Source organism: Bos mutus, chromosome 25, assembly GCF_027580195.1.
Source record: "Bos mutus isolate GX-2022 chromosome 25, NWIPB_WYAK_1.1, whole genome shotgun sequence".
NCBI lineage: Eukaryota > Metazoa > Chordata > Mammalia > Artiodactyla > Bovidae > Bos > Bos mutus.
In genome coordinates this window covers 24,979,424-24,996,501 of record NC_091641.1, presented here as the reverse complement: position 1 = coordinate 24,996,501, position 17,078 = coordinate 24,979,424, and the positions used below count along the sequence as shown (strand labels likewise).

At 41.9% G+C, this 17,078-nt stretch overlaps 1 protein-coding gene across 2 annotated transcripts in view; it reads left to right on the top strand.

Moving 5' to 3' along the window:
* The window catches only part of TMC5 (transmembrane channel like 5), a 76,637-nt gene that overhangs the window by 10,594 nt on the left and 48,965 nt on the right, over window positions 1-17,078 (top strand). For both annotated transcript variants that reach the window (XM_070362641.1, XM_005894424.3), the window contains exons 3-5: window positions 7,731-8,544; window positions 11,952-12,112; window positions 15,894-15,983. In XM_070362641.1, the coding sequence (XP_070218742.1) occupies window positions 7,787-8,544; window positions 11,952-12,112; window positions 15,894-15,983 (1,009 nt within the window). In that variant the 5' untranslated portion in view covers window positions 7,731-7,786. The remainder of the gene's footprint in view (window positions 1-7,730; window positions 8,545-11,951; window positions 12,113-15,893; window positions 15,984-17,078) is intronic.

Genomic DNA, 17,078 nt, shown 5'->3' with positions numbered 1-17,078 from the left:
GCAAGATCAAATAGGGAGACTGCAATTAACAGATTCAAAAGACATATAATTGTGTGGGAATGTGACTGAAAACCAATGAAATAGTGAAGTAGGAAAACCTAAATAGATGTCAAAAAGAGGACTCAGAATTGATGAATCAATGGCCCTTATTGGGAAGATACTAGAGCAACAAAACTTAGAGGCAAAAAAATATATAATATACTCTATAAAATCTAAAACCCATATTTTATAATAACTATAAATGCAGTATAACAATTAAAATTGTACACCTGTAACTTACATAACTATAACTACATCAACTATATTTCAATAAAAAGGAAAATGTATATGTATTTGAGCTTCTTCCAAGGCACAAAGAGAAATTTTTCCTTGGAAAAGACAAGATGTTTGTACCTCTAATAGTCAGTAGGAAACTATGAGTAAATTTCTCAGAAGACCACTCCCACTTAATTTCCCTGTCAGCTCAAGACTATTTCCTTATAGTTATTTCCTCCTCTCTCTTTCCTTTGAGTCATTTTCTGTGGCTTATCTCTTTGCTTCCTTAGGGATTTGAGGTTACAGCACATTGGTGCCTGGTCTGTGAAAAAGACAAGCACACTGACAAACTCCTGTCAAATGACGTCAGTAGAACAGAGAATTGTACCAGCAGATTGAAACTCATTATTGGCTGATCACATATAGTGTCTATCTATCCATATTTGTGTTATATGAATATATTCATGAACTTACATATTCATAAATACATTCATGAATACATATATTACATATTCATAAATACATTCATGAATACATATATTAAATGTATGTGTTGTATGAATAAGTATGTTCATACAATACATATGCACAAACACACAGAGATAAACAGGTAAATAAGTGAATGATTGATAGATAAGTAGACGGATGTTATATGTGATCAGCCAACAGTTCATTCATTCATGAATATATTCACAAATATATGTATTCATATAATAAACAAAGATATATTTGTCAAAGATTCTAAATGATCTTGTATTGTCAGGCTAGGCTAGACTCTGCTGCATTAAGAAACAAACTCAAAATCTCAATGGCTTAACTCCTGAAAGTTTATCTCTTGCCCATGAAATGCTATTATGGGTTATTGGGGGTGGGTTGTGCCCCATTTAGTCACGCAGTCTATGGGTGAAGAGTGGGTCTCCATCTGAAATGTCACTGGTTGCCATGGCAGCAGACAGGCACTAAAAGGTTGTGTTTTTGACTCTTAAATTCTTTTGGTTGGAAGTAACACATGCTAACAAAAATAGCCCAATGCCACTGCCTTTATGGAAGGGGGTTGCTCATCTCACAGTGACCTGCAGGGACTCCAGAGCTCCCCCCAACTCTCCCCACCCCCAGCCCCAGCAGCTCATCCTGGAGTTGCTGGAGGGTCTGAGCTCTTTGCTGGTGACCCTGAGCTGTATTTTGTGGTCATCTGATCCCTTTAGAAGGTCCTCCTGACACATTTTTTTTTTTCCAGAAATTCATCCTGGGGAGAAGCATGGACTTCTTGAAAAACTGACATACTTCCTTTTTTTCCCAAGAAATGAGTATCACATAACTTGTATGATTCTCTTTCAGTCTGCACTGAAAAGAAGCTCACACCAAAATTTAGTTCTCATTTACAGTCACTATGTCAACTGAGGAATTTGCTAGAATTTCTTTTCCTTCTACTTTATTATAAAGGATTTCTATTTTTAAAAATGTCCTAGTTGAATGCCTGAATTTTTAAAAATTGATGTATAAGTTGCTTTACAACATTTTATTAGTTTCTATATATGAATTCATACACACACACACACACACACACATCAGTTCAGTTCCGTCGCTCAGTCATGTCCAACTCTTTGCGACTCCATGGACTGCAGCACACCAGGCCTCCCTGTCCATCACCAACTCCTGGAGTTTATTCAAACTCATGTCCATTGAGTCAGTGATGCCACCCAATCATCTCATCCTCTGTCGTCCCCTTCTCCTCCTGCCCTCAATCTTCCCCAGCATCAGGGTCTTTTCAAATGAGTCAGTTCTTGCATCGGGTGGCCAAAGTATTGAAGTTTCAGCTTTCAGCATCAGTCCTTCCAATGAATAATCAGGACTGATTTCCTTTAGGATATACAGGTTGGATCTCCTTGCAGTCCAAGGGACTCTCAAGAGTCTTCTCCAACACCACATTTCAAATGCATCAATTCTTCTGTGCTCAGCTTTCTTTATAGTCCAACTCTCACATCCATACATGACCACTGGAAAAACCATAGCCTTGACTAGATGGACCTTTGCTGGCAAAGTAATGTCTCTGCTTTTTAATATGTTGTCTAGGTTGGTCTCACACACACACACACACACATATTCTGTTTCAGATTCTTTTCAACTATATGTAGCCTGTACATATAATGAATAAAGTGGAGTTGCTCAGTTGTGTCTGACTCTTTGCGACCCTATGGACTGTAGCCCACCAGGCCCCCTCATCCATGGGATGTACCAGGCAAGAATACTGGAGTGGGTTGCCATTTTCTTCCCCAGAGGGTCTCCTTGGGTCCAGGGATCAAACTCGGGTCTCCCGCATTGAAGGCAGACTCTTTTACCATCTGAGCCACCAGGGAATTCCATGTAGCTTATTATAAAGATATTAACATAGTTCCCTGTGCTATACAGTAAGACCTTGTCATTTATCTATTTTATACATAGTATTTTGTATCTGCCAATCCCAACTCCTAGTTTATCTTTCCCCCATACCTTTCCCCTTTGGTAACCATAAATTTCTCTGTATCTGTGGGTCTGTTTCTGTTTTGCAAATAAGTTCCTTTGTATCATTTTTTTTTTTTTTAGATTCCACATGTAAGTAACATCACATTTGTCTGTCTCTGTTTGACTTACTTCACTTAGTATGATAATCTCTAGGTCCATCCATGGAATGAACTTTTGTTGTCCACCAAGCCTTCTTTCTTGTGAAACCTGCCAGGGTTTTCATTACACATAAATCAAAATAGTGGTAAATAATATCTTCTATTCAGTGAATGTTTCCTTGATGCCAGTTCTTTATGTGCCCCATATTGTTCACTCCTTCCAACTCTATGAGGCATTATTAGTCAGCATTGGATAGATGAGCAAATAGAATCAAAGAGATTAAGTGATTTGCCCAAGTCCACACAGCTAGCAGATAGAAACTAAACCCGATGCCAAGGGCTTGATTCCTAACCATTTCATTGCACAGCATCACATAGTCAAATCTCTTATGATTATGTAGTGGGAGTGACAAACAGACTCAATGGGTTAGATCTGATAGACAGAGTGCCTGACGAACTATGGTTGGAGGTTCGTGACATTGTACAGGAGGCAGTGATCAAGACCATCCCCAAGAAAAAGAAATGCAAGAACACAAAATGCTTGAGCAGGCCTTACAAATAGCTGAGAAAAGAAGAGAAGCAAAAGGTAAAGGAGAAAAGGAAAGATATACTTGTCTGAATGCAGAGTTCCAAAGAATAGCAAGGAGAGGTAAGAAAGCCTTCCTTGGTAATCAATGCAAAGAAATAGAAGAAAACAATAGAATAGAAAGGACTAGAGATCTCTTCAAGAAAATTAGAGATACCAAGGGACAATTTCATGCAAAGATGGGCACAATAAAGGACAGGAATGGTGTTGACCTAACAGAAGCAGAAGATATTAAGAAGAGATGGCAAGAATACACAGAAGAACTGTACAAAAAAAGATCTTCATGATCCAGATAACCATGATGGTGTGATCACTCGCTTAGAGCCAGACATCCTGGAATGTGAAGTCAAGTGGGCCTTAGGAAGCATCACTACGAACAAAGCTAGTGGAGGTGATGGAATTCCAGTTGAGCTATTCCAAATCCTGAAAGATGATGCTGTGAAAGTGCTGCACTCAATATGCCAGCAAATTTGGAAAACTCAGCAGTGGCCACAGGACTGGAAAAGGTCAGTTTTCATTCCAATCCCAAAGAAAGGCAATGCCAAATAATGTTCAAACTACCGCACAACTGCATTCATCTCACATGCTAGCAAAGTAATGCTCAAAATCCTTCAAGTGAGGCTTCAACAGTACGTAAACCAAGACCTTCCAGATATTTCTAAAGCTGAATTTAGAAAAGGCAGAAGAACCAGAGATCAAATTACCAACCTCCACTGGATAATCGAAAAAGCAAGAGAGTTCCAGCAAAACATCTACTTCTGCTTTATTGACTATGTCAAAGCCTTTGACTGTGTGGATTACAACAAACTGTGGAAAAATCTTCAAGAGATGGGAATACCAGACCACCTGACTTGCCTCCCGAGAAATCTATATGCAGGTCAAGAAGCCACTGTTAGAACTGGACATGGAACAATGGACTGGTTCTAAGTTGGGAAAGGAGTACATCAAGGCTGTATGTTGTCACCTTGCTTATTTAACTTATATGAAGAGTACATCATGAGAAATGCTGGGATGGATGAAGCACAAGCTGGGATCAAGATTGCTGGGAGAAATATCAATAACCTCAGATATGCAGATGACACCACCCTTATGGCAGAAAGCAAAGAAGAACTGAAGAATTTCTTGATGAAAGTGAAAGAGGAAAGTGAAAAAGTTGGCTTAAAACTCAATTTAGAAAACTAAGATCATGGCATCCGGTCCCATCACTTCATGGCAAATAGTTGGGGAAACAATGGAAACAGTGAGAGACTTTATTTTCCTGGGTTCCAAAATCACTGCAGATGGTGACTGCAGCCACGAAATTAAAAGACGATTGCTCCTTGGAAGAAAAGCTATGACCAACCTAGACAGCATATTAAAAAACAGACGTTACTTTGCCAACAAAGGTCCGTCTAGTCAAGGCTATGGTTTTTCCAGTGGTCATGTACGGATGTGAGAGTTGGACCATAAAGAAAACTGGGCACTGAAGAATTGATGCTTTTGAACTGTGGTGTTGGAGAAGACTCTTGAGAGTCTCTTGGACTGCAAGGATATCCAACCAGTCCATCCTAAAGAAATCAGTCCTGAATATTCATTGGAAGGACTGATGCTGAAGCTGAAACTCCAATACTTTGGCCACCTGATGCAAAGAACTGACTCATTTGAAAAGACCCTGATGCTGGGAAAGACTGAAGACAGGAGGAGAAGGGGAAGAAGAAGGGGAAGACAGAGGGTGAGTTATTTGGATGGCATCACCGACCCGATGGGCATGAGTTTGAGCAGGCTCTGGGCATTGCTGATTGGCAGGGGGGCGGGGCTTGTTGCAGTTCATGGGGTCACAAAGAGTTGGACATGACTGAGGGACTGAACTGAACTGACAACAGATGATTCAATTCAGATAACGTGTCCTGTCCTCGCCTAGTTTTTGCTTTCATCCACTCAGATGTTCTGTGATGCATATGTGAGAAAACCGGTAATGTTTGTGAGCTAGAGCCATTCATTTATTTTCAGCTAGTATAATTAGAAGGAAATAGAAGGGGAAATAGAAAGTTTCACGTTATGGTTTCTGGTTTAGAGCTTTCTCATTTTCTTTTTCTTTTTAAGAGTAAGAGGTTGTATATTTATAGAGAGGTACACAGTTCTTACTACAGTCCATGAGGTTGCAAAGAGTTGGACACAACTGAGCAACCAAGCATGCACGCACCCACACAGTTCTTATGTGTCCTTGATGTGCACACACATGCCACCATGTAGCCACCACCCAGATCAAGAGGAGGACATTTCTAGAATCCCAGAGGCTTGCTCACTCATCTTGTTTCCCGTCTCCTCCCTTCCCCAAGGTAATCGCTATTCTGACTTCTAGTTCCATTATTTAGTTTGCCTGCTCTTGAACTTTGTATAAATGTTATACAGTCTGTAGTCTTTTGTATCTGAATTGCAATCATCATTGCCTCTGTGAGATGAATCCATGTCATTGCATGTCACAGAAGTTCCATCTTTGTTACTGCTGTATAGCGTTTCATTGTATGAATATGCCACAATTCATTTACTTATTCTACTGTTAGCTTGTTTGCAATTTCTGACTCTTATGTAAGAAAAGCATCTATGAGCACTCTCATTACCTTTTGGTGGACATACTTCTTTCTCTTAGGCTGGTATCATACCAGGTTTTATTTTCTTAGATTTAGTAGGCACATTTAGTTTGTTAGATGTAATAGTAATAGCTAAGGTTTTAGTAGGGCACAGAAATCCTAAATCTTAAATATATATTAATTTCTAGTCTTACAATATAAGTAAATCAATGAGCTCATTTTCCATGTAATGAAAAATAAGTTGCCATAAAGCCCAGCATTTAGCCTTTCTAGCACTCAATTTGTGTGAATGTTTCTGTTGGTAAAACTCAGCATATTCGTTGAAATTCTCTTTCATTTCTGTACGAGAAAAACCCAACTCAAACAATTGTAAGTCAAAAGGAGAATGTAATGACTCAAGCATCCAGTGGCTGGCTGCCTTCACGCATGGCTGGATTCAGGTGCTTAAACGATGTCATAGCATTTGATCCTTCTCTCTGTTTATCTCTTGGTTCTGTTCTCTTTGCTGTTGGCACTACTCTCAGGCAGGCCTCCTTCCCTGGTGACCTCTGGCAGCTTCAGGCTTATAACTTTCTAAGTCCCAAGTCCAACCAAAAGAGAGAGCTTCTCTTTTTCAACATTTCTGATAAAACTCCCAGAATTGAGTCTTACTGGCTCTGACTCAATCACTGTGGCCAAGAAGCAAATAATTCTGATTGGGTCACACACTTACACCTGGCTGACATGAATTGAGAGGGAAAATGTTACTACAAAAGAGACAGGTGGATGCTGGACAGGGACACAAATAATGAAAAACTTTCTGCTATGCTGAAAAGGTTGTAGATGACAGTGGCAGAAGGTTAATTCTTTAGCTCTGATTACTCAAAAAAAGTCTAACCCTTTTCGTTTTTATATAGAGAGAAATCTGTAAACATTGGCTGAACTTTAAAAGTGGTCTACTTGCTTCTTTCAAAAGTATCACCATTAATCTAATCATGCTGGCTCAAACTGTGAAGTTTATTTCTGATTTTTCCTTAGCTCTCACCCTTCCCATATTAGGTCAGTCCACAAATCCTATTAATCCTTTCTTTAAATTTTCTCCCCTCCTTGTACTGGAGTTTCAGTTTCAGCATCAGTCTTTCCAATGAACATTCAGGGTTGATTTCTTTTAGGATTGACTGACTTGACCTCCTTGTAGTCCAAGGGACTCTCAAGGGTCTTCTCCAGCACCAAGAATTGAAATCATCAATTCTTTGGCCCTCAGGCTTCACATCCATACATGACTACTGGAAAAAAACCATAGCTTTGACTAGATGGACCTTTGTCAGCCTAGTGATGTCTCTGCTTTTTAATACGCTGTCTAGGTTTGTCATAGCTTTCCTTCCAAGGAGCAAGCATCTTTTGATTTCATGGCTGCAGTCATCATCCACAGATGGTCCAAATGGCACCCCATCATTTCCACATTCCAGTCCACAGAAGTGGGAAGACTGAGAAAGGGAGGAATACCCCTTCTCTTTACAGCACAGCCCAGAAGGAATATATACCGCTTCTGCCCACATCTCATTGCCCACTCTCATGGCTGCACCTAGAGGCACAGGGGGCTGGGAGATATAGTCTCTATTTTGGACAGTTGTGTACCTAACTAGGAAGGGAAAAAGAACAGATACTGCAAGGTAACCATCAATTATTGCAGGGAAGACAGGGAAAAAAATCTGACGTTTTCTTCCTTTTGTTTTTCAGATAAAGAAAGAGATTGCTGAATAAATGCAGATGCATTTTAATGCTCCAGAGTAAACATGTCTGCCTACAGGAATAGCGCTTATGAGGAAGACCCAGATTACCCTGACTATTCTGGGTCTCAAAACCATACTCAGAGGTATTTGAAATCTCCAGGTCCTCTGAACAACTCAGATGAACCCAGCACCAGGAGCAACCCATACCCAGCAGAGTCCAGAACAAGTCCAGACTATCTTGGGTCTCTAGCAGAACCAGATTATCCTGGATCTCAGAGTAATCCAGACTACCCTGGCACCATGAGCCATCCATACTCTGCAGGGACAGACTATCCCAAACCTTTGGCAGAACCAGAGTATATTGGATCTCGGAGGAATCCATACCAACCAGGCTCATCTGGAGACCCAGACTACTCTCAGTTTCAACGAAATCCTGATTTTCCTGGTTCCAAAGGCAGTGGAAACTACACAGGCTCCAGAATAAATCCAGATTATCTCGACTCCTTGGGAGAACCAGACTACCCTGGAGCTCAGGAAAACTTGAACTCTTCTGGCCCCAGGGCCAGTTCAAACCATCCAGGCTCCAGAAGGAATCCGGAGCATGCTAGCCCCAGAGTCAAGGCATACATAGACTCTCTGGGAGAGCCTGATTATCCAGGTGCTGAGAGTCAATCTAACCATCCACACTTTTTTGGAGAACCAGACTATCTGCGTGCTGAAGACCATCGGAACTCTCCCAACTTTTGGGGAGAGCCTGATTACCCAGGTGCTGAGAATGGTCATGATTATGGCTCTTCAGAGGACCCGGAAATGGCCAGGCAGTAAGTGCTGGAATCTCCTTCCAGTGGGGATGGGAGATGAAGGTTAGATCATTAAGTCAATTAATGTTTAACTTAATTGGGATAAGGACACATATAATGATGATTTCCATGATCTGGATTTATGGTGAAACTTTCACGCCTACCTGTATACCTCACCTGGGCCTTGGATTCTCAGCCTGAGGCTTCATGCTCTTAACTGATAATCTTTCATCACTTCTTGCTTGAATAACATCCTTCCCAGTCTCTTATCTCTTCCTGCCTAGTCCCTGCAAAACATTTAGATCGCACTGTTTTGACCCTGCTACTTCGCCAATGAGATTAGGGTTAAGGTGATAATTATGAACCCAAACCTTTTAACCAGAACTATATCAACAGGAATGCACTTTAATCAAGAAAATCTTTTGAAAAATCTACCATGGAATCCATTTAACTCAATTATTTTTATACAAGGTGATTGAGCCACTTCTGACTTTTTCTACTTTCATCTTTATTTTGCTGAAATTATTGCCAGAATTGACCACTTTCCATGTGTAGAGCAGATTTGGCTCCTTGATCTTCTCCATTGCTGTTGCTTTCATCAAGTTTTATTGATTATAGTTTTTGCCATTGTTAGGATTCCTCTAAGGAAGTTTCTTTAAGTCTAATTTTTCCTGATTCAGATTCTGTAGATCTAAATTTTGTCAAAAAGATTTTAATCTTCCAACAGTTTTAGTCATTGACAAATTTTATTAGGTACAGTTTGGGCCATTAACAGTGTTAACCTTGGGTGACAGTTCTACCAAATCTAATTTTTCCTGCGTTAAGTTTCTCAACGTTCATATTGCCAACAGCATGTGATTATTTATTTATTTTTCAGGCTATTTTTGACCTGTAACAAATTTACTATGTGAAATTCTAACCAATGTGAGTTTTATTTTGTATGTACTATTTCTACTAGTAATATTTATGAATTCAACATAAATCCTTCAGGATAGGCTTCAACAGTATGTGAACCGAGAGCTTCCAGATGTACAAGCTGGATTTAGAAAAGGCAGAAGAACCAGAGATCAAATTGCCAACATCCGTTGAATCCAAAAAAAGCAAGGGAATTCTAGAAAAACATTTACTTCTGCTTCATTGACTATGCTAAAGCCTTTGACTGTGTGGCTCACAGTACAGTGTGGAAAATTCTTAAAGAGATGGGAATACCAGATTACCTTCTCCTGAGAAACCTGTATGCAGGTCAAGAAGCAACAGTTAGAACCAGACATGGAACAAGGGACTGGTTCCAAATCAGGAAAGGAGTACGTCAAGGCTGTATGTTGTCACCCTGCTTATTTAACTTCTATGCAGAGTACATCATGAGAAACGCTGGGCTGGATGAAGCACAAGCTGGAATCAAGATTGCCAGGAGAAATATCAACAACCTCAGATATGCAGATGACACCACCCTTATGGCAGAAAGCGAAGATGAACCAATGAGCCTCTTGATGAAGAGGCCCAAAAACCAAAATATAAAAAAAAACCCAGAAGCAATATTGTAACAAATTCAATAATTACTTTAAAAATATATTCAACATTCAAAAACCTAAGATCATCGCATCTGGTCCCATCACTTCCTGGCAAATAGAAGGGGAAAAAGTGAAAATAGTGACAGATTTTATTTTCTTGGACTCCAAAATCACTGCAGATTCTGGCTGCAGCTACGAAATTAAAAGACACTTGGTCCTTGGAAGGAAAGCTATGACAAACCTAGACAGAATATTAAAAAGCAAAGACATTTCTTTGCTGACAAAGGTCCATCTAGTCAAAGCTATGGTTTTTCCAGTAGGCATGTATGGATGTGAGAGTTGGACCATAAAGAAGGATGAATGCCAAAGAATTGATGCTTTTGAACTGTGGTGTTGGAGAAGACTCATGAGAGTCCCTTGGACTGCAGGGAGATCTAACCAGTCAATCCTAAAGAAAATCAACCCTAAATATTCATTGGAAGAACTGATGCTGAAGCTGAAACTCCAATACTTTGGCCACCTGGTGTGAAGAGCCGACTCACTGGAAAAGACCCTTATGCTGGGATAGATTGAGGACAGGAGGACAAGGGGTGACAGAGGATGAGATGGTTGGATGGCATCACCGTCTCAGTGGACATGAATCTGAGCAAGCTCTGGGAGATAATAAAGGATAGGAAAGCCTGGAATGCTGCAGTCCATAGGGTTGCAAACAGTTAGACATGACTTAGTGACTGAACAACCAGAAACAAAAATATGGGATTTGGGTGTGTAGTGGGATCAAATGTCTTCAGAACCTAAATAGGAGGATTAAAAGGACTAGGTCAAAATGTCCTCCTTGGTCTTATCCCCCACTGCCTGATTCATTATTGAAAATATACCTTTGACCTGTCACTCCCTTGTTTATTACCCTCCATAGTTCTCCATAATCTTTGGGAGAAAGACTCCGCCACTTCACTTACGATATCCTAAGAATGAGGATGTGCTGGGCCAATGTAAGATGCCAGCCAGAGCCCAGGCTGACTGGCCTCCTCCCGCTTCTGCTATCCCCTCCCTGTTGTTGTTGTTTAGTTGCTAAGTCGTGTCTGACTCTTTTGCGACCCCATGGACTCTAGCCTGCCAGGCTCCTCTGTCCATAGGATTTCCCAGGCAAGAATACTGGAGTGGGTTGCTATTTCTTGTCCAGGGAATCTCCCCAACCCAGGGATCAAACCCACATCTCCTGCACTGGTAGGCAGGTTCTTTACCACTGAGACACCTGGGAAGCCCATCCTCTCCCTACCTCAACCCCATACTGTAGGTCAGTGGTTCTTAACCTTGGCTGATGCTTATAATTACCTAACTACCTGGGGGCCTTAAAAATCATACAAATACCTGGGCCCAACTTTCAAAGCTTCTATTTAGTTGTTGGGGGTGAGGCCTGGGAATTGATATACACATAAAATTGAGAATCTTTGCTCCAGGTTAATTGACTTCCATAGCATTCCTTTTATATGTTCAGCACTCTCTGGTCAGCACTTTACTTGTGCTGTTCTTCATCTTTGGATGCCCTACTCCTAACTCTTTATGTATGGATTTATCCTTCCAATCCCAGGGCAGATGGCTCTTTTCCATGTAGATTTCCCTTCAAACTCTCAGCCCAAATTTTCTCTTTCCTGTGAACTCATTGGACCTGACTTCTTATATTCACCAGTTGCTACTTGTATTGTAATTGCTTATGGTTGTGTTTAAGAAGCTCGACCAGACTGTATGGAGAGTTCCTTGAGGGTCAACAACCCATGTCTTTGTCTTTGTGTTCTCTTCCCCTCTCCCATGCATGGCTGGCATTCAGTGGAATGAATGGATGGGTGGATGGATGGATGGATGACTGTCCTTACTGTGCTACCAGATGAATACTGATTCATCATTTTGGGATTGCAGAATGCTCAGCAGAACATCTTCAGTCCAGCCCCCGTTTCACTATGAGGATGTCAGCCCCTTGGGCGTCCTTGGGAGAGAAGGTGTTGATTATCCTGAAAGCATTGAAATGAAATCTGTGGGGATGGCAAATCCGTATCCAGGTGCTCCTGGCAATGGCTATGGTAAGCATTTGTTAAGAAGAGGATCATTTCCTGGGAAGAACATAAAATTCAATGGGCTTGGGACCAGTCATTAAAGATCAGTGAGGGAAGTGGTTTACCCCCTCCTCCTTCAAACACCCACTTTACAAGGGCTGAACCCTGAGGGTGTAGAGAAGAGAAGCAGTGTCATCATTTATCTGAGCATGTTGGGCAGGAGTGGTGCCCATGTATGGAGGCTGATGGTCAGGTTCAAGCCCATGGTGGTTATGTGAGAAAGATGGTCTTAGTGTGGCCATATCCTCAGATTTTTCTAGAGAAGCCAGAAATCTGGGTTTTTACATGTTTCAAAATAACTTTTAAAATGAATAAATAAAATTCCTGTGCTGAGCAAACAAAACAACTCGTAGACTAGATTCAGTTTGCATGGCTGCCACTGGGCAGCTTTAGTTAAGCCCCTCCTAAAGGTGTTCAGATGGTCAGCATTTGTATTTTTGGAACCTGCTAGGGACATGGAGAGTTAGAAGCAGCTCTGTCCTCATGGTACTTAAAGCCTAGGTGAGGAGGTGACAAGAGCACATGAAGACTAAAGAAAATGAGCAAACAGATGGATAATATGTGAAAAATCACATCATTCTCAGAATCTGCTGTGTGTAAAGGTTTAGCTCTGGGAGGTAAAGATGATTCTACCAGTCTTCTGAGAGGAAAAAGGGGGACTTTTCTGATAGAGAAGGCCAGCTCGTGGCACAAGTCGATGTTATAGGAATTCAGAGCTGGAGAAGGGAGTGCTCAGCCTTGAACAGAGCATGGGGTCCAAGTGCTGGTTGCTGCAGATGAAAGACCGCTCAGCCCTGACTGGTAGGGAAGAGATTGAAGAAGACGGGGAGGAGGAGATGGGATGCGTTGCCACACACTCAGGAAAAATGCGGACTGTTACACATTTGCAGAGAAAACATTCAGCTGGGCTATTCCAAACCTTCATACCAGGCATTCTCAGTGGGGCATATGTATCTCAAGGGGTGAAAATGTATTGAAAAGGCCAGAAAACAACCTTCCTCTTTTTATGTATAAAGAAGATACACAAACACGTGGTTATACAGTATAACTATGGTATTAAAATGTCACGGGGGGACTTCCCTGTTGGTCCAGTGTTTAAGAATCCACCTGCCAGTACAAGAGACACAGGTTCAATCCCTGGTCCGTGAAGATCCCACATTCCACTGGCAACTAAGCCCAGGTGCCACAGTACTGAAACCCATGCACCTGGAGCCCACGCTCCACCACAAAAGAAGCCACTGCAATGAGAAGCCTGCAGATGGCAACTGGAGCAGCCCCCACTTGCCACAACTATAGAAAGCCAACTACAGCAGCAACGAAGACCCAGTGCAGCCAAAAATAAATAAATCAATAATGTCGTGAGGAAGGGCAATGAGGAAGAAATATCTTAAAAGACTCCTTAGGCGGCTGGTAATGAAAAAAAAATGGATTGAGAAACACTGCCCCCTCTAATGCAAGCAGAGCTAATAACTGGTTGGGAGTGTTTCCCATGCTCTGCAGACTCTGCTAAGCACTTTACTTTTACAATCTTGTTTTCTCTGCAGCAGACACTACTGTTCTCCCTGTTTACAGAAGGGAAAACTGAGGTTCAGAGAGAAACGTGCTCAAAGTTGCCTAGCTACTAAATCAAAAGAGCCTGTATCAGCCAATCTCTCTGACTCCACTTTACTGCTGGGTAGAAGCAGGGAAAATATGGATTGCTGACCACCAAGCTCCACAGAACACTGGAATTAAAAAGCTATTTTTAAAAGTGGCCACATAAAGTGTGGCTTCATTCTCTGGGCTCCTTTTAGGACCAAGGTTGTAGCCCCAGCATTCTCTTGTCCAGGGCTATACCATCTTGTTAGACTATGCACTTCTTAAGGAGAACCCATTTCATCCATGTATCTTCCAAGGCTCCATGTGATTTTCCTAATGCTTGGCACACAGTAGGTGCTTGAGCAATGCTAACTGAATTAAAAGCAATAGCTGTAAGGGATGTACCAGTTAGCTGTTGCCACAGGAATGCTGCGTAACAAACAACTCTAAAACCCAGTGTTGCACAATAAGCATCATTTATTTCTCACCCATACATCTGTGGGTTTGCTTGGAGTTTAACTGAACGACATTGGGTTTGGTTGTGTCTGATTTGAGTTCACAGACTCTGTCTAGGCATAGTGTCCTTCTTGACCCAGTGAACTAACCTGGGCCATTTTCATCCCATGGCATAAGCTGGAAACACACAAAGTGGCGAGCAGAAACATGTGATGTCTCTGAGTCCTTGGTTTGGAACTAGCAAACTGTCGTTTCTGCTGTGTTCCACGGGTAGGGGCAAGTCACATGACCAGTCCAACCTCAGTGGAGGTGTCCAAAGTGGAGGAAGTGTCATGTTTGCTGAAAACCAACTGATTTGCCACAATAGGATGTATTAAGAGTTTGTGGTGTTCTGGGATTTGTTTCAAGCACTTTTATACATAGTTATATCAGTTACACATATTAACTGACTCAGTTTCCCCAACAAAAATTAACTGCTTCAGTTTCCCCAACAATCCTATGTGAAGGCCTATTATTATCCTGATTTACAGACTAAGATATTGAAACTCAGACTATTAAGTAACATATGCCAGAGAGCACACAGTTAATAAAGCAGCAAAGCTGGGAACTGATCCTTGGCAAGAAGTTCCAGAACCTCCCACAGTATAATTTCGTACATTTCCATCAAAATGTGCTCCAATTTTTCTGTTATGGAGTTCATTGTTTATCATGAGTTGAATTAGACTTCATTGTTTATCATGAGTTGAATAAAAATATATTGAAATGTGACACTGTCATGTAGATGTCAAAAGTAGACTCTGTCCCTAAGAAAATCATGCCAAATTCCAGATTTATTCATGTGTCATCATAAAAGGCTACAACTAGAAGGAAGCTTTGTAATCATCTCAACAAAATTTGTTTAATTTTTAAAAGCAGGACTTTTTTATAACAGAAGTTTTAGGTTCACAGTAACATCGAGGAAAAGGTGACAGAGTTCTCAACTACCCTGTTCCCCACACGTGTGTGCGTGTGTGCTCAGTCACTCAGTTGTGTCTGACTCCCTGAGACTCCTTGGACCATAGCCCGCCAGGCCCCTCCGTCCCTGGAACCCTCCAAGCAAGAACACTGGAATGGATTGCCATTTCTTACTCCAGGGAACACATGCATGGCCTCACTCATTATCAGGGTCCCCCACCACAGTGGGACATTTGTTACAACTGAACCTACATTGACATATCATTATCACCCAAAGTTCTTAGCTTACATTAAGTTTCACCCTGGGTGGTACATTCTATGGGTTTCAACAAATATATAATGACTTGTATCCATCATAAGGGTATCCTACCGAGTATTTTCACTGTCCTAAACTCCTCTGAAGCTTCCCAGGTGGCGCTAGAGGTAAAGAACCTGTCTACCAATGCTGGAGACAGAGACGTGGGTTTGATTGCTGGGTCAGGAAGATTCCTTGGAGGAGGAAACGGCAACTCACTCCAGTATCTTTGCCTGGAGAATCCCATGGACAGAGGAGCCTAGTGGGCTACAGTCCATGGGGTCACAAACAGTGGGACATAACTGAAGCAACTTAGCACACAAACCCCTCTGAGCTCCATCTATTCATCCCTCCAGACAAGTATTTTTCAAACTCTGAGTTATGGCCCACTAACAAGGTCCTGCTGACCATTGTGTGCTCAGTAGTAACTAGTGTGGGGTTAATTGTCTTGTCTCTTCATTCCAGTGAATCCTGCTTATGTGGGTGATGAAGGTCCTGGCCCAGCTTATGGAGACCCACCCTTGTCTGGACATGATTGGCTCAGTTCACCCCAAGGTAAGGCTTCAGTGGACAGTGACCAAAAGCATCCGTCCTGCAGAAGGAGCCTGTTCAAGGCAATGCAGACATTGCCACTGCCTCTTGGCCTCTGGTGTAGTAACTGACGCAGCACTTCCTTAATTTATCACAATAGGTTTTATTCTAAACATGCAGAGTTTTTTTCTCCTTTAGATATCAAGGTGTCTTCGCTAGGACTCTTTTGGTTGCAAGTGACGGAAAGCCAGCTCACCCAGGCCCAAGGCTTGTGCTGTGGGAAGGATGTGGGTAAACAAAGAAGAGAAGGTAGAATTACCTTCCAGCACTTTAGTACAGAGCCTGGCATGGCACATAGCAGGTGCTCAGAGGTATTTGTTGGATGAGTCACAGGAACCAGGGCCTCTGGGTCTGAAGCCAGGAGCTCAGGGCCATCTGGACTCTCTTTTTCTCCATCTATCTCACAGACAGCTTCTCTTTAAGCTTCACCTCATTCATCTCAACTAGTCAGGCCTTCTCTGCAGCCAGGGAGCTTGACAGGAGACACACACACAGCTCAGCGGTCTCGGGGGAAATCTTCCTTTCTTTCCAGGCCTGTCGGTCATTATTGAGAAACCTCTCTCCAGCCCCATTTGGGACACATGTCTATACATGAACCAGTCACTTTTACGTAGGAAGGAAGGCTGGGTCACATGTCCATCCCATGGCTAATACTTGTATTGGTGAGGTGGCATTGCCTTGATCAAAATTTTTCTGAATAATCATAGAATTATTATGATAGTGGAGGATAGGGGCAATCAGCTTGAAGAAGGCTTTGAAATCAGTTAGGAAGCTCTGTAAGGATCGCTGTGTGCTGTGAGGAAGGTCTGATCAGAGGCAGAGGCCTAGGAAATAAAAAAGCATCAGAGGAGAGAGGCCAGGGAATGCTGGAAGCTAGAGGCAAACCTGTGAATACCAAGGAATAAATCAAAGACATCCTCTGTGTAACAACACATATTGTCGGGGCCCGTGACTTGAAACCATCTCTCACCTTCTGACACCCGACCCTGTAGCTTCACTCTTTAAGAGGCTTCTTAAGAAGGCCTGTATCTTTCAAGAGGTTGGTGTTGCCACTTGGGA